General features: G+C 55.6%; 1 protein-coding gene across 5 annotated transcripts in view; it reads left to right on the top strand.

Annotated features, from left to right (window-relative positions):
* CLK3 (CDC like kinase 3) overlaps positions 1-22,387 on the top strand; it is a 32,666-nt gene extending 10,279 nt beyond the window's left edge. Inside the window, exons 1-13 of one of the 5 annotated variants that reach the window (XM_027521882.1) lie at positions 8,351-8,454; positions 12,084-12,235; positions 12,892-13,108; positions 14,945-15,041; positions 15,318-15,384; positions 17,657-17,773; positions 18,386-18,552; positions 19,760-19,854; positions 19,951-20,080; positions 20,302-20,384; positions 20,911-20,990; positions 21,161-21,251; positions 21,896-22,307. In XM_027521882.1, coding sequence (XP_027377683.1) covers positions 12,084-12,235; positions 12,892-13,108; positions 14,945-15,041; positions 15,318-15,384; positions 17,657-17,773; positions 18,386-18,552; positions 19,760-19,854; positions 19,951-20,080; positions 20,302-20,384; positions 20,911-20,990; positions 21,161-21,251; positions 21,896-22,072 — 1,473 coding nt within the window. In that variant the 5' untranslated portion in view covers positions 8,351-8,454 and the 3' untranslated portion in view covers positions 22,073-22,307. Of the gene's footprint in view, positions 1-8,350; positions 8,498-12,083; positions 12,236-12,891; positions 13,109-14,944; positions 15,042-15,317; positions 15,385-17,656; positions 17,774-18,385; positions 18,553-19,759; positions 19,855-19,950; positions 20,081-20,301; positions 20,385-20,910; positions 20,991-21,160; positions 21,252-21,895 lie in introns of those variants that run through there. The other 4 variants (XM_027521881.1, XM_027521883.1, XM_027521885.1 and 1 more) reach the window with 4 other exon arrangements.
* The last annotated feature ends 231 nt before the right edge of the window (positions 22,388-22,618 follow it).

The raw sequence follows: 22,618 nt of genomic DNA, 5'->3' as shown, positions 1-22,618 counted from the left end.
AGTGCCTGATGAACTATGGACTGAGGTTTGTGACACTGTACAGGAGACAGGGATCAAGACCATCCCCATGGAAAAGAAATGCAAAAAAGCAAAATGGCTGTCTGAGGAGGTCTTACAAATAGCTGTGAAAAGAAGAGAAGCAAAAAGCAAAGGAAAAAAGGAAAGATATAAGCATCTGAATGCAGAGTTCCAAAGAATAGCAAGAAGAGATAAGAAAGCCTTCCTCAGCAATCAATGCAAAGAAATAGAGGAAAACAACAGAATTGGAAAGACTAGAGATCTCTTCAAGAAAATTAGAGATACCAAGGGAACATTTCATGCAAAGATGGGTTCGATAAAGGACAGAAATGGTATGGACCTAACAGAAGTAGAAGATATTAAGAAGAGGTGGCAAGAATACACAGAAGAACTGTACAAAAAAGATCTTCACAACCCAGATAATCACGATGGTGTGATCACTGACCTAGAGCCAGACATCCTGGAATGTGAAGTCAAGTGGGCCTTAGAAAGTATCACTATGAACAAAGCTAGTGGAGGTGATGGAATTCCAGTTGAGCTATTTCAAATCTGGAAAGATGATGCTGTGAAAGTGCTGCACTCAATATGCCAGCAAATTTGGAAAACTCAGCAGTGGCCACAGGACTGGAAAAGGTCAGTTTTCATTCCAAGCCCAAAGAAAGGCAACGCCAAAGAATGCTCAAACTACTGCACAATTGCACTCATCTCACACGCTAGTAAAGTAATGCTCAAAATTCTCCAAGCCAGGCTTCAGCAATATGTGAACCGTGAACTTCCTGATGTTCAAGCTGGTTTTAGAAAAGGCAGAGGAACCAGAGATCAAATTGCCAACATCCACTGGATCATCGAAAAAGCAAGAAAGTTCCAGAAAACCATCTATTTCTGCTTTATTGACTATGCCAAAGCCTTTGACTGTGTGGATCACCATGAACTGTGGAAAATTCTGAAAGAGATGGGAATACCAGACCACCTGATCTGCCTCTTGAGAAATCTGTATGCAGGTCAGGAAGCAACAGTTAGAACTAGACATGGAACAACAGACTGGTTCCAAATAGGAAAAGGAGTACATCAAAGCTGTATATTGTCACCCTGCTTAATTAACTTCTGTGCAGAGTACATCATGAGAAACACTGGACTGGAAGAAACAGAAGCTGGAATCAAGATTGCCGGGAGAAATATCAATAAGCTCAGATATGCAGATGACACCACCCTTATGGCAGAAAGTGAAGAGGAACTCAAAAGTCTCTTGATGAAAGTGAAAGTGGAGACTGAAAAAGTTGGCTTAAAGCTCAACATTCAGAAAACGAAGATCATGGCATCCGGTCCCATCACTTCATGGGAAATAGATGGGGAAACAGTGGAAACAGTGTCAGACTTTATTTTTGGGGGCTCCTAAATCACTGCAGATGGTGACTGCAGCCATGAAATTAAAAGACGCTTACTTCTTGGAAGGAAAATTATGACCAACCTAGATAGCATATTCAAAAGCAGAGACATTACTTTGCCAACAAAGGTCCGTCTAGTCAAGGCTATGGTTTTTCCTATGGTCATGTATGGATGTGAGAGTTGGACCGTGAAGAAGGCTGAGCGCCGAAGAATTGATGCTTTTGAACTGTGGTGTTGGAGAAGACTCTTGAGAGTCCCTTGGTCTGCAAGGAGATCCAACCAGTCCATTCTGAAGGAGATCAGCCCTGGGATTTCTTTGGAAGGAATGATGCTAAAGCTGAAACTCCAGTACTTTGGCCACCTCATGTGAAGAGTTGACTCATTGGAAAAGACTCTGATGCTGGGAGGGATTGGGGGCAGGAGGAGAAGGGGACGACAGAGGATGAGATGGCTGGATGGCATCACCGACTCGATGGAAGTGAGTCTGAGTGCACTCCGGGAGTTGGTGATGGACAGGGAGGCCTGGCGTGCTGCGATTCATGGGGTTGCAAAGAGTCGGACACGACTGAGCGACTGAATTGAACTGAACTGAAAATGTGAATGGTGCTCACCAGAGTAGAGCTGTGTGGGGACCCTGCTCCAAGCTGTCCCTCCTGATCATTCTTTTCCATGGTGTCCTTAGGGCCCCTCAACCTCAGGATCCCCAAGGACAGCGCCCAGGCCCCCCTGCTTCTCTGCCCCAGCACAGGTGGGCACAGCCTGGCTGAGTTAGTACCTGGATTCCCTGCAGGGCTGACAAGTTCCCTGTTGTGGCCCCCCAGGGTGAGCATCAACAGCAGCTTCTGCAGGAAAGTTGAGCCCGTGCAGGCATCTCAGCTGCCCCCATCAAGACTCCGTCTGGGCCCTGAGGCCATCCCACCATGGCTCCTGGCCTAGTACCAGCATCTCCTGCAGGTACACCCAGTCTAGGGGCCCCTCCCAGTCTTCAGACCCACTGTTAGGACCCTGAACAAGCTCTTCCCTGCCCTCTCGACTGTTTTCCCATCTGAACCTCGAGAGGAGTCAGGTCTTCCTAAATGTAGGGAGAGGGTGTCCAGCGTCTCCTGTACCACCCTCCTTCCCTAGCTACTGCTCCAAGAATGAAGACCTGGGAATGAAGTAGAGGGAGGGCTGAAGGTGTAGGAGGGCTAGTGTTCAGGGCCATACCAGCCTCCCACTTGAAGGGGGCCTCTGGTCATCCCTACCTCAGGGGCCCCCAGGGCCAGGGGATTGTCGGCTCATCCGACAGTCTGGCTCATCCGGTCCAGACACAGCTGGGCCTTTTCCACTTCTGTCTGCAGTAGCAGGAAAGTGGGAACAGAAGGGACTCTGCCCATCCTCTGCCACTCCACCCTCTGCCATCTTCTGGCACCATCACTTGTCTTCTGTGTCCTTGTCTGGCCTCCTCCACTCCTCTGTCCCTGTGATTCCTACAGCTGGTGCCTCTCCTGCTGCAGGCCACAGAGCATTCCACCTGCTGGGTTGGTGGGAGGCGGAGGGGAAGGGCTGAAGGCAGCACCAACCCCTGGAGAGGGCGGGTCCAGCCTCACCACACACATCCCCCACCCCCAGCAGGGCAGTGTCTGTAGCCCCTGATAAAGCAGGCCCTGCTTACCCCACCAGCTGCGATAAGCCTAGCTGAGGGCCCAGTAGGGACCTGTGCCCTGAGGCTCTGAGGAGCTGCCCAGCTGTTATCACTGCCAGCTCCAGATGTGAAACCCTCCACCTTCATTTGGACTCAAGACACATCCCCTTCTCTACCCAGCTCCTCATGGTTCTGGAGCTCCAGCAAAAGTACAGGGGATGCTGTTGTGGGATGCTGGAGAGTTGACAGGCAGGTCAACTGGGTCCCCAGGGTCCCTCCTGGTCTGGTAGGGAGCCACGGCTCTAGAAGGGTCAGTTGTGGGCTGAGACCCCCAGGCCACTAAAGGCTCAGGTACCTAGGCCATTGTAGGCGGCTCCCATGGGGCGGGGGTGCTGGGTATCTCCCCTAGAAGCCGCAGTTTGCATAACCTTCTCTCCCTCCCTGGGGAGTGAAGCTTCACCAGGGGTGCCTGGGCTTCTGGGGAAACTCTCCTGTCCACTAGGCTAAAACCAACTACCTCCCTCCCTCTTACTCTCCTTGGGAGGGGAGGGGCAGAGGTTCCCCAGTCCATCCTTTGCATCTGTCTGCTGCTCCCAGCCTCAGCAGGCAATGCACCAGACACCTCCGAGGGGTCTGTTCACAGATGACACATTCAACATGGTAGCCCTGCTGAGGACTCCATTTTCCTCTGTCTCCTTTGGACACCCTAGACCCTGACAAGATTTCTTCCTGAGAATATGACATCAGACGTGGGCCCCAGCCCTGAGTATTCTGGTGTTTTCAGTCTAGTAAGGGGAGTTTGTTTGCTCAGGCGAGCCTGGGGCTCTGGACCAGCAAGGAGGATCAAGGGGAGAGGACCAGAGTTTTACTTTCTCTTCAGAGCCAGCAGCTCACTGGCCCTGATGAGTCCCAGCTCGCATTCCCAGCTCTGCAGCACCTGTGCTTGCTCAGACGGGCCTCCAGTGCTGCCCGCGGGCAGCCAGCTAGCTTGGCCCACTGCCACCTGCTCTCTGCCAACCACACCCTTCTCTGCCTCCAGGCTTGCTCAGGGGCCCTGTCTGAGCACCTGCCAGGAAAAGAGCAGCCAGGCTTCGGCAGGGGTGCCAGAGACTGCCGAGCCCGCCTCCCATACATTCACTTGCATCCTTCAGGGGGGCTCAGTGGCAAGCGCACTCCAGTGGCCAGGGGTGATGGGTGTGATGGGGACAGCAGGCAAGGCCAGGCATCAGCTCATGGGGTTCTGCTTCCGTGGGTCCTAACAGCAGGACAGAGGGGAGGCCCTTCCTCAGATGCGGAAACTGAGGCCCTGAGGCTGAGCAGGCACTTAAACCCTTCAACCCCAACCTTTCGCCCAGTATGCTCCCTGGTGATTCAGATTTCAAATAAACACCAGCCTCAACCTCCTGAACAGTTTCTCAGTTCCAACAGATTCCATGATCTGTGAGTGCTGACTATGGCCTGGCCAATGCTGAACAACTGCGGGTTCATTTGATCCTCCCGGGTTTGGGGTAGGGGGGGTGGAAGTTCAGAGTTTGGGATTCATTTGCCCCAGGGCACACAGATAGTCAGTCAGTCCACTGCGACCTGGGCTCACGTTCCCCCACTCTCCTGCTCTCCTTCCTAGTGTGGGAGTATAGCAGTGGCAGGGGGCAAGGGAACATTTGGGGAGATGCTATATTTTAGCTCTGATACAGGGGGTCAGAAGCCCTCCGTTCAAGTCCCTGCTTCAGCACCTCTCTGGCTTTCATGGCTTCAACTGTAAGATGGGGGCCTTACCCACAACTGATCTGCCTACTCCTCCCGTACATTCCCAACCTGCCCTCGCTCTGCATGTACCTCCACCCACCAGGCCCTCTCCCTTCTAGACTCCTTGACTCTCCTCTCCCAACTCCAGGCTTAGGTTCCTATAGCTCCCTCCTCAGCTGTCCCGCTCGGGTTCACCATCACACAAATCATCTTCAAAATGGACCATGAGGACCAGCTCCTGCCCCCACCTCCCCCTGGCACAGCACCCATAACTCCACCCTGGCTGGGTGCTCTGTCTTTCCCACTTAGAGGCAGGGACTCTCTATGGGCAGCCCCCAGCCCTTACTGAGACCTTGAGCTTGCCTGGCTTGGTTTGAGGGTGAGGACTGAGGATTTATCACAGTGGGGAGTGGCACGGGCCAGGCTGTTGAGCTTGTGTGGCCAGCGCAGAGAAAGCACGGCCACCAACGGGTGTAGGAGCAGACAGAAGGGCGCTTGACCCTCCCTGGAAACTCCCAGGAAGGCTTTCCTGAGGTGACCCTTGGGCTAAGGCCTGAAGGTGAATTAACTGTCCTGGAAAGGGCAAAGATGGATGTAGCAGACAGAGCAAGAACAGCAGGACAAGGAGGGGATCAGAAAAGCTGGGGTCTGGAGAGAGAGGTAAGCTGAGCCAAGAGCCCAGAGGGGCACAAGGGAGATGAGAGGGGCTGGAGTTGCTGTGGGGCTCAGGTGGCTAGTGGCAGAGTGCAGGGCAGAGGCATGTCCTTGGTGTGGCACAGAAAAGACTTGGCCGGGCACATGGGCTGAGGCTCTGAGAAAGAGCTTGGACGTAAGGTGTGGAGGATGTGGAGTGAATCGTCTCTGCAGGTGGCCCAGGCCCTGAGCTTCTCAGCCATCCATTGCCAAGGTCTCAGCCATCCAGCACTGGAGGAATAAGGGGGTGGGTGGGTGAACCAGGGGTGAAGGAGTTGCCCATACTTTACTTTTTCCAAGTGCCTGATACTCTGCCTCTCTTTCCTCTAGGTGCGAGTTCTTTTAGGAACAAAGAAACAAAAGAATGAGGCTCTAAGGTAGAATTTCAGGCAGGACAGCTGCTGGACTTAAGATTTTAGAGAGGGAGTGACCCCATGGACTAGCCCACCAGGCTCCTCTGTCCATGGGATTTTTCAGGCAAGAATACTGGAGTCAGTTGCCATTTCCTTCTCCAGGGGATCTTCCCGACCCAGGGATTGAACCCATTTCCTGCGTCTCCTGCGTTGGCAGGCAGATTCTTTACCACTGAGTCACCTGGGAAGCTCTCCTTTAAGTTCATTGCCTTCAATACTGCTACCAGAAAGCCACATTCTCTTTGGCTGGGGGAGAATGGATACATGTATATATGGCTGAATCCCTTGTTGTTCACCTGAAAGTGTCCCAGCACTGTTCATTGGCTATACCCCAATACAAAATAAAAAGTTAAAAAATAAATTATAATGCCAACCCTCTCCAAAAGTATAACCAGAAATTGAAAAGAGAAAAGAATTTTCTTATTTTTTAATTCTTTGGTTGCGCTGGGGTCTTCGTTGCTGCATTCGGGCTTTCTCTAGTTGTGGTGAGTGGGGGCTGCTCTTCCTTGGGGTGCACGGTCTTCTCATTGCTTGGCTTCTCTTGCAGAGCAAAGGCTCTAGGTGCCCAGGTTTCCGTAGTTGCAGTTCTGGGGTTCTAGAGATCTGGCTCTAGCTCCAAGACATGTGGAATCTTCCTGGACCAGGGATTGAACCTATGTCCCCTGCATTGGCAGACAGATTCTTATCCACTGTGCCACCAGGGAAGTCCTCTATTTTACTTTTGAAAAAGAAAGCTCTGCTTTTTTCCTGGGTTCTCCATGGTAGGAGGGCTAGTGGGAAGACGGCCCGATTTACCCCCTCAGAGCCTGGGCTAGGGACAGGAACCTCTCTGAGCTGCTCCTCCCTCAGTTGCCAATGTGATCCCGGCTTCCAGGAACCACAGGATCTGCGGGCAACACGAAGAGGTGGGAGGAGATACCAGAGTCCTCCCACCGCGACTGAGTGGATGAAACCCTTAGATGAAACCTGGCTGTTGTGGCCACAGGCTATGGGCCAAGCTTCGAGGCCCAGGCAAGAATGGCAATTCGTACTCCTAAAAGAGCAGGATCTAGGGGCGCAGGCTTCCGGACTCTCAGGCACCAACTGCACACTAGAAGCGGTTCCTGAATTTCTATACTGGGGAGTTGGGTGCATTTGGTTGGAGGGGGACCGGGAGCCGGTTTCAGGCTGCAGTAGTGTAGCAAGCACCCCGTTTTTACTTAACTTCGGTTGTTTACTTCCAGTAGGGATGGTGGAACTAGTGGAGAATTGGGGGTACTAAGCACTCGCTCAAGCCACGCCGTCAGACGCCAGTTTAAAGAAGAGCCAGGGGTTAGCCACTGGAGAGCTCCTTACTCCGAGGGGGCGGTTCCGCTCCTACCGAGCTTGGTTGGCGGGGAGGCTAAGCCTCGCGTCAGGGGCGTGCCCAGCTCTCACTGGGGCAGGACCGGGACTGGGCCAGGGAAAGGGCTGGCAGGTACCCGGCTTCCACGGTGTGGTCTGCCGGGGAGGGGCGGGGTCTGCAGGGATGCTGTGTCCCTGGCGTGGCGCGGGGACAATTAGAGGCCGCTTCGCTTAGCGACGCCAGCGAGAGCCCGGGGGCGGGGAGTGCACGCTTGCAAACCCAAAGACCCGACCTCACTTTTGTCTTCTGGAAAAACAGGGCCTCGTTAACCCGCCCTGGCCGAGAGCGGAACTGTAGGTGGTCGGGGCTTTGGTGAGCCGCGGTAGAGAGGTTCACCGAGACTCTCCGGGCGAAATTGCAGCCCAGTCTGGCCGCGGCGGGGCGCAGGGCTTTTCTTTGGGGCGGGGAGGGGAGGGTTGCTTATGAACTGAGAAACAATGCTGGTCCACTTACTGCCATCCTCCAAGGATGCTCTAGGAAAAGGACACACACACCACCACCCCCTTTCTTCCAGACCCCGTCCTATCAGAGACCCCGCGTACAAGACAGTCCGGTATCAGCTCAAACTGCTGTGCACCTACACTGGGGCTTGGGTGTGCCGCCATGGCTTAAAAAAAAATAAAAAACCTGCACAAAGAATAAGGTTTCATTTGCTTCTTCCACATAACCGGTAGTTGGGACCGTCTGCTCGAGTCTCCGTGATCTTTAGCGCCCTCCTGGGCCCCGGAGCCAGGCGTTGCGCTCAAGCCCCGCCTGGTTTTCACAGAGGCGACAGCGAAACAATGCCCTCCTCCCGGCGCGCAGGAAGGGACAGACGGGCACGGGCGGGGTTGGGGCTCCACCTTTGGGCTCTCGGCGCCGTCCGCCGCCGGCCGGGTCCCCGTCGCGTCTTTAGGGACTACGTGCGACGCGACACGGTGGGAGGGCGGACCGCGGTCAAGGACTTCCCCACGACCCTACAGGAACCAGGTTCTGCTGCTGCCCCACGGAGCCGTACAGAGAAGACAGGTCCTCCAGAGCCTTCGAGTCGGGGGTTAGAGCGACCTGGGGGCTGAACCAGGTCTACCCGGGCTGAGGACGGCTGCGTCACGCGAGGGGCGGGGCTGCCACGGGCGGAGGCCGGAGCCGGAAGCGGAAGAGGCGCTCGGAGCGGGGAGTGGGGCCTAGCAGCAGCCTGAGCCTGGGAGACCGTGAGTGTGGGGCCCGGGCCCGCGACGGGAGCAGTGGCGGGCGGTGAGTCGGCGGGGAGGGCGCGCTATGTGTGGGTCCCGGGGCTCTTTGTTCGGTCTCGGGCTACCCCCTTTCGTTTTCTTCTCGGCCTACCTCAGGCCGCGGCCCCGACCTCTCACCCCTGACCCGCCGCTTCTTCCCCAGAGGGCGATTACCACAGACCCCGACCGCTCGCTCCCGCGTGTCGGCGTCAGAGTATGAGAGGCCTCTGAGGCCCCTGCAGAGATCCATCCAGTTTTGGCCCTGTAGCCTGCCCGCGGAATGGGGTCGGGGCCCTACCTGGGATACCCTGGAGGGGCTTTCAGACCCTCCCCTCCCCCTGGCTCGAGGCTTAGTTCTCAGACACCTTCCCCGCGCGGCTTGGAGTTTGATTCCGGCCCAAGCTGGCCTGCCTCCCCCGCCCCCCCACCCGCCCACCCCAGGTCTCCCCTCGCCTCCACTGGCGGCGGTTACGGGGGACGGGGCTCTGAGATCTCTGGGACCCGAGCGACAGGAAGGGACGCGAGCGAGGGCCGCAGGCCCCCTGCTTGTTTTGTTGTGATGGATCCGCTCCAGCCCTGAGGAGGGGCCAGGCCAAGCTGACAGTACAAATGCCCGGGCTGTTCCTCGCTCCGGGAGTCTCTGTGCTTTAGTTCCGGGTGCGGGTGTCCTGGCGTGGGGGCTGGGGTGGGAATCGCCTGAGCCAGGGCTCCGTCGAAGCGGAGTTGGCAGCCTTCCAGCTTCCCTCCTCCATGCCCTTGAAAAGGAGGAGCGTTTCACCCGGTGGTGGCGGCTTGCAAGGTGGCAGGTTTGAGGTTGCAGTGGTGGGGCAGCGTCAGCCAAAAATAACCGTGGGGCTTTGGGGTGGCAGGGATCCGGGAGGGCAGCCGCTGACCTGGCTGGCTGCTCTTCTTGTCAGCCCAGTTCTCTGGCCAGGAGCAGCAAATGAGATGTAAGCCTGTGCTCAGAAGAAAGCTGGCATCCTCTGCCTGGTTTTCTTCGCGTTACCTTTTTCTTCATTGTGCAGAGCAGAGCCTTCCAGAGCGTAATTGTGGCCCTTACCTTTTAACAACCTGTTTGCAGAGGTCTAAGAATTAGAGATAATTGATGAGAAATGGGCCCTAGAGCCCTAGCTGGAAATAATGAGCATCTGGTATTTCCGACATTTCAGCTGCCTAGAATGTGTTAAAGGGAGTTATATTCTCTATGATTGCCTTGTGTGTGGTGTTTTATATAGCTCTTATACTTGTCCTCTCCTTTGCCAAGTTGGCCGGGAGGTCGTGTTATCTCCATTTTCCAGATACGGTAACCAAGGCCCAGAGTGACTTGTAAAAGGTTAGGAGACCAGTAAGCACCAGCACTGGGATTTTGTTCAGGGTTTTCTACCCAGAGCTCTCTCCCCCCTGGTTCCTTGGAAGGGACTTTTAAAATGTCCTTAGGTGGTGCTAATGGTAAAGAACCTGCCTGCCAATGCAGGAGATGTAAGAGATGCAGGTTCCATCCCTGGGTCGAGAAGATCCTCTGGAGGAGGGTATGGCAACCACTCCAGTATTCTTGCCTGGAGAATCCCATGGGCAGAGCAGCCTGGCAAGCTACAGCCCATAGGGTCACAGAGTCAGACATGACTGAATTGACTTAGCATGCACACATGCAATGCTCTTAAGGCATTTAACACAGACCCAGAGGTGTTACCTGGGACCTTTTTAACGTTGTTAGTAAAAAGCTGCCTTCAGTACATCTTGTGAACCCAGACCTGTGCTAGGCATTTGACCTTAAGGCATGTACTAGGCATGTTACTTACAAGATGGCATAATTTAATCCTCACAGAGCTATCCCCATGTTGCAAGAGGAAGCTGAAGGTTGGAGTTGTTTAATAACTTGCCTAAAGGCACAAGCTGGAAATGGCAGTGCCAGGATTCAGATTGACTTCTCTCTGACTTTGAAGCTGTGCTGTTTCCATTAACAGGACCATGTCTGTACATGAATCTTGTAGGTCCCAGGAGGGAGTCTTTGGCCTGTTGTGAGCTAGACCAGGTCTTCCAGGTCTGATGCTTTGCCCAGTGCGGATGGGCAGTGCCTTTGTTCTGGTCACTGGAGCATCTTCCGTGTCACTTAGTGAGATGTGAGATACTGCCTTCATTCCATTACTTGGGGACCTGACCCAGCCATAATGGCAGGGAAACAGTGAAACATTAATCTGCTCATCACCAAAACAGAACTGCAGTCTGAGCTCTTGAGCTGTTGCAAAATATTTATCCCCAAGGGTTGCTGGGGCCTAGACTTTCAGGTAGAGGGTAGAAGACAGCCGCTAGCCAGGAGACTGAGGGCAGTGACTTTCTTGGGGTCCCAGGAAAGCTCCCAGGTGTTTTGTCAGATATGCTTTGGTGACCTGCTCATTCAAGGAGAGCTGTTTCATCCTTTTCTTCTCCAGAGATGGGGCAGCCTCAATGGATTTGTCAAAAATGTGCTTCATCAGGCAAGCCCAAGACTGACCACCATTGGTTGGCTATGGCCAAGTGAAGGATTGGGAGGGAGGCTGGCTATAGTCTCTGACCGAGCCCTCCCAAGGAGGCAGTGTCAGGTTTTGGGTGGAACAGGGAGCTGGCCTCACATAGCACATGGCTGAACCAACCTGGCAATTTCCCGTGGTGAACGTAAATTCCCACTGAACTAGGAATAGTGAGGTGGGGCCCTTTTGGCCTGCCTCTGTGAACACAGAGCCTGCCAGACAGACAGCCTTCTGGCTCCTTCTGAGATGGGCACAGAAGAGGGTACTGGAGCAGGGGATTTAGAAGAGGGAACAGTAATGGTCCTATTGCGGGTGAGGCACTGCCTGGGCATGGCACCAGTGGCAGGTGGTCTAAGGGTGCGAAATAGGCCTCAGGCAACTAACTTGGTTGCTCTGAAGATGCCTGGCATCTTTACTGATTCTGAGACTGAATTTAGACCAACAAGGGCTGGATAGACCCCCATGTCTGCTTGACCAGACCCTCAAGTGTGCTCGGGAATGTTTTGGGGCCCCTCTTTGTCCGAGGGCTAGTCTGCTCATTTCTGCCTGTGGTTCCTCACACTGATTTGTGGTCCTTACTCCGTTGAGTGGGGTACAATTCAGGGCCTCAACCAGGCAACTTGGCTTCTCAAACTCGAGGTCTTTCTCCCCTTGTTCCTGCGTGTTGGCTCCCTGCCAGCAGCCTTTTGACTCTGACCTCTGGCTCAACAGAACAGGCCCTTCCTAGGACCCTACAGACGAGCAGGAGGGAGCTGAGCATAAGAGGCTCCCTTTCTTCCTGGGGGTCTTCTGTGGTGGTGCTCACCAGCCCCTTCCTGCATTCGGCCTCAACACCGGTCCTGGCTCACCTGGTTCCCTGAGTGCTCAGGCCACCAGGCCAAAGCTGTGCTGGGGAGGCAGCTGTTTGTTTGTTCACCAGCAGAGAAGGGTGTTACCCATTGTCTGCTGTTTGACCAGTGTGACCTCAGAGTTCTTCATCACTTCATAAACCCCTGGGAGGGGCTGCCCCCAAACAGAACAATGGGCCTCTTCTTCAGGAGCACCGAGGCAGCCCAGTGGCTGGCTGCATGTTCAGCAGGGCTTTCTGTTTCTGCGGCCTAGATGCATCACTGTAAGCGATACCGCTCCCCTGAGCCAGACCCGTACCTGAGCTACCGATGGAAGAGGAGGAGGTCTTACAGTCGGGAGCACGAAGGGAGATTGCGATACCCGTCTCGAAGGGAGCCGCCGCCACGGAGATCTCGGTCTAGAAGGTGAGAGGGAGTTAGGTGGGAAGGGAGGACCCCTTCCGCCTTGGGCTGGGGAGATGGTCTGGAGGCTTGTGGCGCCTGGGCCTCTTCAGGCAGCTGCGCCTCTGCCTGGCTGCGCTTGGGTCACCACCCTGTCCTCTCCTGCCTCCTCCTCTGATCTCAGCTGCATCCCCTGGCCTCCGTTCACCGCCTCCTGCCCCTTCTTTCTCTGTCCTTGAGTCTTCCTTCTCCTAACATGCTCCCCCGCTTTGTAGGCCAGCATCTCCCCTGCTAACCTCAGCCTTCCTCAGTGTGGGTTAGGAACATAATCTCAGCCCTTTCCAGAGGTTGGTCTCTGGTCTTATCTCAGCCCCTAGGCCTAACTTACAGCCTTAGCAAGCCACCGAGAGCTCTGTGATAGGGGAGCGCTCAGAGGCCCTCTGCCATGCCCACCTCCCGTGCTCTGCCTCCTGCGGCCCCGGAAGGATGCCGTCAGGACCCCTGGTCTGGAGACTGGGGTTCACATACCGGTGCTCCCCTCCCCACCTCCTGTAGTCCGGATGCCTCTGCTCCAACAGACGACCCTTGTGAGCCCTTGGCAAGGACCCCACCACACAAGTCTTGCCTGGCAGCAGGAGCCTGCTTGGGGGGAGGAAATTCTGACCAGTGACTCTTGGCAGCCATGACCGCTTGCCCTACCAGAGGAGATACCGGGAGCACCGTGACAGCGACACATACCGGTGTGAAGACCGGAGCCCATCCTTTGGGGAGGACTACTACGGATCTTCACGTTGCCATCATCGTCGGCGATCACGGGAGAGGGAGCCATACCGGACCCGCAAGCACGCCCACCACTGCCACAAACGCCGCACCAGGTCTTGTAGCAGCGCCTCCTCGGTGAGTGGTGGCCGAGTGTGCTGGCTGGGGCTTGAGGGCCTCGTCTCTTTCTAGCCTTCTCTCAGGTGGCTGGTCTGGGTGAGTACTGCCAGCCATACGCACGCGCATTTGGTGTGTGTGTGTGTGTGTGTGTGTGTATGTGTTGTCTGGTCCAGTTGCAGGGCTGAGCAGGGGCCCAGCTCCTCTGTCTTCTGGCCCACTGGCAATGGAAACTTAGGGGTTCTGGTTCCGGCGCTGGCTGGCCTCTGGCCTCCCTGTCTCCACACTGCTCCAGGCACAGGCCATGTGTGTGAGTGGCCAGGGACACTTCTTCAGAATCCTTAATAGGGTTGCTGGTATGTGGTCTAGAGCTGTTTGACCTGGTCCTTCCCACCCAGAGATTGCCCCACCACACAGCTGAGTGGTCTGACTGGTGTGGACTGTATGCACCTCTGCAGTCTCCTCTCTACACCCCTCACCAGAAGGCCTGGAGGCTGGAGCGCCCATGGGTGGGGGGCGGGGTCCGTCCGTCAATGAACTTGGACTGGGACCTGCCCTCTGACCTTCAGGCACGCCCTCTTCAGTCTAGCCTCTTCATGTGAGGGGCAGTCAAGGCGAGGGGGATGAGCTGCCTGTGGGGTGGGGCATGCGAAGAAATGGCAGAAAGGCCCCCAGCTCCAGGCCGTGTCCAGTTGAAGGTCACATGGCCAGAGCAGGGCCTGGAAGCATTCTTCTTTCGGAGTGTTGTACAGATCTCTGCTGAGACCAGGAACCTGCTCTGTGCTCAGCTCTCTGGGAAGGAAGGCCAGTTGTGTGTCTCGGAGGGTACATGCTGTCTTGTCTTCCCTTCCCAGCCCTCTGCCCTCCCTCCATGGCTCCGGGCTGCGAGGCCCCAGGGAGCAGTGGTGCTGCAGTGGAGGGGCCAGGTGTCTTTCTGCCGAGCTTTCCCGTGACTTCTCTGAGTGGCCGTGGGTTGAGGGTTGACCGGGCACACGGCATGGCCTGGTGCCCTCTCTGCACACTGCCACAGGCGTGTGGCTCTGCTTCTTCTCTTTTTGGTGCCCTTTGTTGTCATGAGGCTCAGGTTGGGTCTGGCCTGTGAATCGCCTCAGTGCCAAGGCCAGGGCAGGAGCTGGCTTGGGGCCTGTGTGGGCCGTTGTGGTGGTAGGCCTTGGAGAGTTGACCGGCCCAGAGGATCCAGCGCTCCTTCTCTGCTCGAGGCTGGTGGTGCAAGGGCTGCCGATGGAAGGCTGGTTCTGCTGGTGATGCTGAGTCTGGCCACAGATGCTGTCTAGGGGCAGGTGGCAGCTGTCGGGCATGTGCAGGACCGCGTGGGTAGACAGACTGGGCATTCTGCAGCTGAACCAGAGTGGCCTCTGACCGTTCTGGATGATCTGACTGAGGCTCGGCCCGCCGTCTTCTTGTACCGTTCTCACTGCGTCTTCACCCTGGCTGAAGCCGACACGGGAGGGCCGGGAGGGGGAGACTCAGTGGAGGAGGGAGTCAGGCCTGCGACTCTCCACGTGGCCCAGCCCCTTAGCTGCAGAGGCTGGGCATCTTTCTGAGCATTTGCGGCGCCTTTCTTTTAGATAATGTCCGAGTTTTCTTTACATACCTGTAGCTGTTTTTACTTTTCTGTTTTGAAGTCAGTTTGTGTCTTGACGTGTCCCTTGCAATATCCCTATCGTTATATATGCTGTGTGCCTTATGAAATGCTGGGATCTGGAAAATCCAATCAACCAACCCACCGGCTCCTCACCGTCTCCACCTCTGCCTTTGACTGACACCTCAATCTGTCAATCGGAACCGCCTACCATGCGATTGGTCGGATGGCGTTTCGGGGGGCGGTGCATGCAGAGAAGCCAACAGAGCAGTAAGCGCAGCAGCCGGAGTGTGGAAGATGACAAGGAGGGCCACCTGGTGTGCCGGATCGGCGATTGGCTCCAAGAGCGATGTACAGCCACCTTTCGTAAAACTTTACCTCTCTACTTTCTATCCCCCTTGTTAGACGAGACCTCTCCTGCCCGAGGGGCCTCTATTGCGCGTGGTGCCTTAGAGGGGCCACCAGTAATTGCCTGAATGACACAGACTCTAGCAACTTCTGTTTTTAAGAGTGTAGCAGTGAGAAAGAAACCTTTTATGTTTTTGAGAATTTGAATGCTGTGAACTTGCAGGAGCTGCCAGCCCTCTGTCCTCCAGGCTCTCATGCCCTGTTTCTTTTCTCTCCTAGATGAGATCGTGGGGAACCTGGGTGAAGGCACCTTTGGCAAGGTGGTGGAGTGCTTGGACCATGCCAGGTGAGCTCTCTTCCTGGGAAGAGCTGGCCTGAGGTTCTTGAAGGTGGTGGCAGAGCTTAACCTTTTTCTCTTCTAAGAGTAGCACCAAACTCCAGTGCATGTTGGGTTTTTGCTGATCCCCTAAAATAGGGATAAATTCCTGGGATCCATGGGCATGTGGCATCTCTGCCTAAGAACTGGTGGTCACTGAATGGTGCTATTCCAGTTTCCCCACTTCCTCAGGACTGTGGTGGAGATTAGAACAGGGCAAAATCCTGGCCCCTCCGTGGTCTGGATCTGCTTCCTGTGAGCTCTTTTTAGGGGCCTGGCAGGGGTTTGAGCGTACTGCTGAGCCCAACTCAAGCATGAGCCTCCACCCTCTGGAGGTCTGCCTGAGAGGCCATGCAGGCCCCCATTGAGAGGAGCAAGATCCTGGGCTTTCTTACCAAGTGGGCTGCTGCCATCTGCAGCGTGGCTAGGGGTTGGGCCCCTTCGAATGTGCTCAGGTAGAGCAGGGGTACACCTGTGTGTGTTGGGATCCTGCTGGGGGTTCCTTGCTCCTTTATAGGCTGAACAGTGAAAAACTTTTTTGTCCCTTGCCATTCCTTGAGACCAGAACCCTTGCCTCCTCTCCCTTAGGCTGGGAGGCTGCTGCCTGTGAACCCACTGCCTTCGAGCCTTAAATGGCCCCTCTTTGGTGTGGCACTTGGGCCAGAAGGTGCTGGTGTCCTTGCTGTCTCATTTGAGCCACGTGTTGCCTGTACGTGACTCTTGTATGATTTTAGGGATGAAGAAATATGCTCGGGGTCTGTCTGTACCCCCAGCTCTCGAATGGAGGAGCTGGGTACTGCTCCACTTGGCGCTCCCATGTTGAGGGGTGCCTGGAAAGGATAGTTAAACCTAGCAATTCAGCCCACCATGTGACCCCAATTTAAGGTAGTGATTATTTCCAGCGAAGCCTCCCTGGGCACCCAGTTCGCTTTTAAACACCCTTCAGACCCCTTGTGGCCCAAGAAGTTAGGGCTGGGACCAGTGGGCATAGGGACATGTGGACTGTACAGTGGTGAGAGGTGGCAGATCTGAGAGCTATCCCACCTGGGGCTCTCTGGGCTGTCACTCTGAGCAGCTAGATGGGAAGCGAGCCTTTGAAGTCACTAAAGGGCAGGCCCAGGGTTCAGGGAACCTTTAGGGAGTCCAGAGGGAGTTGGCCAATGGGCTTATTGTGAGAAGGCAGAATTCAGTTCCACAAAAGGAAGGGCCGCCCAGCTCTGGCAGTAGCTGTGTGGATGTGATGAGCTCATCTCAAGGGTCAGAATGCTATTGAGGGATGCTGTTCAGGAGTCTGGAGTTATGTCTTTTCCTCTGAGGTCCTTTCCTACCCTGAAAATCTGGAAAAATAGGATGAGAAAAATGCACCGTGTTCTAGAAGATGCCTCTGCCCTTCAGCCTGTGAACCTTTCTGGCACCAAGGCCAGCTTCCCAGAGGCCTTAGGCCACACCCTTGTGGGCCAGGGCTTATCACTGTAGTTTCCCACTGGGCATCTGAGCACTGGCTCTCCCTTCCTGAGAGTGTTGTGCCTGGCAGCCTAACTTCCTGTTATTCTTTGCTGGGCACCTGCTCGTGGCATACAGGGGTGGTGCTGGGGGTAAGGTGGGAGGTGTGGAGCAGGAATTATTAAAATCCTCATTGGACGCTGAATAAGGGTTCCTGGCACTCGGGGATCTCTGACAAATGCCAGGCTGGTACTGAGGCAGGTGGGGCCAAGAGGTGCGCTGAGGGATCGGTCCTGGGGTTCAGTGAGGGGAAGAACCTCTGCTGGCACCTTTGCCTCCTGCCAGGCTCTCACTCCCTCCTGGAAGCCCAGGAGGAACAGTTTGTGTAGAGTAGGTGATGTGCTCAGGACAGTCAGCAGGTACTGCAGAGGGTTCTGAGTGGGATGGCCTGGCCAGGGTCAGGACTGACGGGCCTCCAGGTCAGGTAACTGAGCAAGCTCTAGGGCTGGTGCTGGTCAGCAGAATGGGGCTCTGCTCCTCTGCCCACTCCCCCCAGGAGCTGGCAGCAGCTAAGATCATAAAAACCTAAGACTGGCACAGTTGTCAACAGCAGCTCCGTACTGCACAGTAGAGGCCTGGGGTTGTGTGGGGCAGGCTGCGTCAGGAATCTGCTGTCTTCAGGGCAGCCCTGTTCCTGGAGTCCTACGTAGCATTTGCCAGGAGCTGCTGGGTTGGGGTGGAGGGTGGGGGAAGGGCCGCATAGCTTTTCATGAGGACTGCTGCTTCTGTCCCGGTCCAGAGGGAAGTCTCAGGTTGCCCTGAAGATCATCCGCAATGTAGGCAAGTACCGGGAGGCCGCCCGGCTAGAAATCAACGTTCTCAAGAAGATCAAGGAGAAGGACAAAGAGAACAAGTTGTGAGTGTTGGCAGGGAACGGGCGGGAAGCTTCCTAGGGGTCAGTGTCTGTCCAGTCCAGTGGCCCAGACCCACTGGGACTGAGCAGTGCCCTTTTGCCAGGTTGGCACCATGCCTTCTCCTGGCAGCCAGAGCCGGGGGAGTCCGGCGAGTGAGTCTTGCTGGAAGGAACATCTAGGTTTCAGTCTAGGCTCCGCTGCAACCAGCTCTGTGTTCTGAGGTGGCCTCCTCGCCCTGCATTTGTAAATTAGAGGCTTTGCTGGGTTGTGGTGGGCATTAGACAAGATATAAACCCAAAACTGTTTAGGTGCTCACGTAGTCAGCCATATCCAAAGGAGCACACAGACATGGAGCATTCCTCTCCGCCAAGCACTGTGCTGAGCCCTGCAGGCTCAGGAAGCTCGGCAGAGGGTGCTTGTCCTGTGGAGTGGCCTGCTTGCGCCATCTTTCTCTGAGAGCAGGGACTGTGCCCATAGTTTTCTTTCTCTTTGTAAATCTGCATCCTGTGTGTGACCCAGCAGACTGGGAGGGAGTGGGGACGGTCTTCACCTCAGGGAGCCGGTGGGCAGCCAGCCCCCAGCACAGGCCCTGAGCCCCATCCGTCCTTCTCCAGCCTGTGCGTCTTGATGTCTGACTGGTTCAACTTCCACGGTCACATGTGCATCGCCTTTGAGCTCCTGGGCAAGAACACCTTTGAGTTCCTAAAGGAGAATAACTTCCAGCCTTACCCTCTACCACATGTCCGGCACATGGCCTACCAGCTCTGCCACGCCCTTAGATGTAAGTTCCCACCCTCAAGCGGAGCAGGGGGAGCCTCCGGTCTGCAGCAAAGGCACCTGGCAGCCCTGCCCTCCCATCAGGTGCTCCAGCACATTGCTGACTGTTCTGCTGGGCCCCTTTGGCTGAAAGGCCTTCAAGTAGGAACCTGTGACGACGGAGAGGCTGCAGTCCTCTCCAGGGGCCTGTGGAGCTGGCCTCTGACCCCAGGCTCTCCGAAAGAGAAGGGAGAGAGCTGCTCTAGGATTAGCCCCCTACCATCCCCATGCCTACCTTCCTGGATAGGGTGAAGAGGTTGCAGACTGACCTGGTAGATCCCACCCACAGATCCTGTTAGCACAGACACCATGTCTTACCATCATTTCCCATCTGTCTGCCAGTCTCTAAAGTAGTGCCTGTGCTCAGTGCTGCAGGATTTGTAGTGGTTGAAACAGGTTGGAAAGGCTCAGTGCAGAGGTGGCTAGAGCTAGACTGGCAGGGTCTGCATAGATGACGGGACTGGGGAGAGCGTTCCAAGCCAGGTGAGCCACCCAGCGCTGGCCCGGAGCCTGGCATGTGCAGCAGCTCACTGTGGTGAAGAGAGGGCCCATGTCAAGACAGATGGGCTACACTGTTGGGAGGTCTTGAGTGCCAGATGGGAGAAGTGATGAGTGGCAGGGTACAACCATCGGTGGGACAGGGTTGGAGGGAAAAGGCAGACGTCCCCCTGCTCAGGGATGGGGGTGAGGGGAGAAAGGCAGCACTGGCCTCATTGTTTCATAGGGAGCCCTGTGCTTGGTTTAATGCTCTCCTACTACTATCTTTAGATTTTAAGTAACTTTTGAATAAGGACACCTACATTTTCATTTTGCCTTGGGCCTTGCAAATTATGTAGCAGGTGCTTGGGAGAGGGAACCATTCCAAGACTGATACTGCAGCTTTGGTGAGAGACCTGGTCCCCTGTAGATAGGTGGAAAGTTTTCTAAATGGAAGGCATCTCTCCTGCCCCCTCAAGAATTAGAACCCTCTGAGTTCATAAATACAGAGAACTCTTGAGAGGGAAGCCATAGCAGAGGCAGTGTGGTCTTCTCCCTGTGCCACTGCTGAGCTTAGGGGCTGAGGGTTCTAGCAGGCTGGCTCTGGAGGACGGAGCTGGCCTAGCGCTGGCAGGCGGGCCAGAGAGGAAGCCCAGGTTTTCAGTGTCTGCTTCCCTCCTCTCCTGCTCCCCCAGTTCTACATGAGAACCAACTGACCCACACAGACTTGAAGCCAGAGAACATCCTGTTTGTGAATTCTGAGTTTGAAACCCTCTACAATGAGCACAAGGTATTTATTGGTGGGGTAAAGATCGAGGCCCTGTTCCAGGAGTTGGTTACCCACCAGTACAGACTTCTGACCTGGCTCCCCTTCCCTGCCCTTCAGAGCTGTGAGGAGAAGTCAGTGAAGAACACCAGCATCCGAGTGGCTGACTTCGGCAGTGCTACCTTTGACCATGAGCATCACACGACCATCGTGGCCACCCGTCACTATCGTCCACCTGAGGTGATCCTTGGTGAGTGACTGCAGCTCTGAGCCCGATAAAGCAGGCAGTTGTTGGCAGTAATGAAAACAGGGAGTGTGGTGCCTGTCCACACCTGGAGCCAGTGTCTTGAGTCTCTGTGGTTGTTGACTTGGTCTTAAGAAAGGGACTTCTACAGCGTGGTAGCTGCCCTGTGAGCTCTAGGCTGGGAGCACAGAGACGAGTCTCATAGCCCACCCCATTTTGGCTTTCAGAGCTGGGCTGGGCACAGCCGTGCGATGTCTGGAGCATCGGCTGCATTCTCTTTGAGTACTACCGGGGCTTCACACTCTTCCAGGTAAGGCCTCTCCCTCCTCACCCCCCTACCCTAAGCTGCAGAGGCCTAGTGTGGGAAGGACCCCCACCCACCCATCAGCATGTTGTGAGATTAGACTCCTGAGGGTTGTAGGTGCTTGGGAAGGAAGAGGTCAGTCAGGGTAGCTGGAACACTCAGGGACTTTTGCTGTCAGTCATCAGGGATGGAGGATTGGGGTGGGAGGAGTGTTCCAGGCAAGGGGCACAGCGTGAGTGAGGGCACAGAGATGGGCCAGGGCAGGGCACTTTCTGGGGGGAGAGAGGAACTAGCCAGAACGAGGTGTCGTCATGCAGTACACTTGAAGGGTCGGGAAGTCACCGAGGGAACAGGCTGGCTTCCTCCCTGGTCCCACATCACAAAGGCTGGGGCTGCTATCCCATTGCTGGGTTTGCATCTCCTGGGGCAGGGAGAGACCTTGACCATCCTTCTTATCCCTTATTCTCCGAGGGACCTTAAGGGGCGGAGGCTGTCATGATTCCCACTTGCTGTGTCCCTCACCCTTCCACAGACCCATGAGAACCGAGAGCATTTGGTGATGATGGAGAAGATCCTAGGGCCCATCCCATCACACATGATCCACCGCACAAGGTAAGGATTGCTCCCTCAGGGCTTTCCTGTCTCGAAGGGACCTGGCAGAGCTGTTGCCCAGACCTCCCTGCTGGGTCAGGCCGGGGTCCCCTGCCTTGTTTCGCTGCTCTTCTCCATGCTGCTGCTGTCTTTCCCATTTTGACTCCACCATTCCTGTCTTTTGTTTTCAGGAAGCAGAAATATTTCTACAAAGGGGGCCTGGTTTGGGATGAGAACAGTTCTGACGGCCGGTATGTGAAGGAGAACTGCAAACCTCTGAAGGTCAGTTTCTGGCTTCCCCCAGCTCAACTCATGCCAAGGAGACCCCAGGCCTTGGGCAAATACACAGCAGAGGCCAGGCAGCTAACAGTGGCCTCCTCGCCCCAGCTCTGTGGGAGCCTGTGCCCAAGGCTGCCGGGTGCTGGCAGTGAGGCTTCTTGCAAACTGCCCTAGAGGGGCCCTTAGCTCTTCCCCTTCCCCACAGGGTGGCTCTGATGTACTCAGGGGGCATCCGAAGAGCCAGATATCTGAGACCCTGCTACTTCCCGCTCCCTCTTTTCTCACTAGGCAGGACTGAGGGGAGGGTGGGGGAAGACCTAGACATGGCCAGGAAGCCTCTGTCAACTGCATTTGGTGCTTGGACAAGTGAATTTCACAGAGGTGCTGTGTACCCACCTGTCAGAAGTTTGCACATGGGGGCAGAGGCATCAAGCCAGCAAGCCACCTGGTAGCCTGACAAAGTTCAGAGCAGACATGATTACAGGCACGAAAAGCAGACCTGTTCCTTGTCCAGGAGGGCAGAAGTAGTCCTCCAGGGGGGCATCCTGCCTCCTCAGCCATGCAGCAAGGCTTCCCAGAGGCAAGGGGACCGGCTGTGGCTTCCCATGGCCCGCCATCACACTGAGGCACTTTGTGTCCCTGAGCAGAGTTATATGCTCCAAGACACTCTGGAGCACGTGCAGCTGTTTGACCTGATGAGGAGGATGTTAGAATTTGACCCTGCCCAGCGCATCACACTGGCGGAGGCCCTGCTGCACCCCTTCTTTGCTGGTCTGACCCCTGAGGAGCGGTCCTTCCACACCAGCCGCAACCCAAGCAGATGACAGGCGTGCGGCCACTGCACCGGAGATGGAGAGCGGGACTGGGCTGCCCGGCCCCTTTCCTCCAACCTCTACCACCGGCCCCAGGGCCAGAGCCACGCAGTGAACAGTGCAATGTGAAGGAAGGCAGGAGCCTGCAGGGGAGGAGACCTGATGCCCAGCTGCCAGAAAGCACAGATTTGACCCAAGCTATTTATATGTTGTAAAGTTATAATAAAGTGTTTCTTACTGTTTGTAACCCCTGGTACCAGTGTGTCCATCTCCAGGCTCCTTGCCTTCTCCCCTCCCTACTTTATTAATAAAGTCTTTCTTAGCAGTGCCGCTTGTGGAGAGCTACGTGTGAACTGGGCCAGGCCCGGAAAGGCTAGCCAGAAGCTCGGGTGTCCCCCTGAGCCCAGAAGAGCAGTGGTAGGTCTGCTCAACAGTCCGGAAAGGCACCTGGGCCTGTCCTGCGCCCACTTCCCTGCTGGCCCCTGTGCCTCTCAGCCCCAGAGAACATGCCAGGACTGGCCCACCGGGTTTACCTTTCCTTCCAGCCCTGTCTCTGGC

The sequence above is a fragment of the Bos indicus x Bos taurus genome, chromosome 21 (assembly GCF_003369695.1).
Source record: "Bos indicus x Bos taurus breed Angus x Brahman F1 hybrid chromosome 21, Bos_hybrid_MaternalHap_v2.0, whole genome shotgun sequence".
In the NCBI taxonomy this organism is placed as follows: Eukaryota; Metazoa; Chordata; class Mammalia; order Artiodactyla; family Bovidae; genus Bos; species Bos indicus x Bos taurus.
The sequence above is the reverse complement of the archived record's forward strand: the minus strand, read 5'-3'. Positions and strand labels throughout refer to the sequence as shown.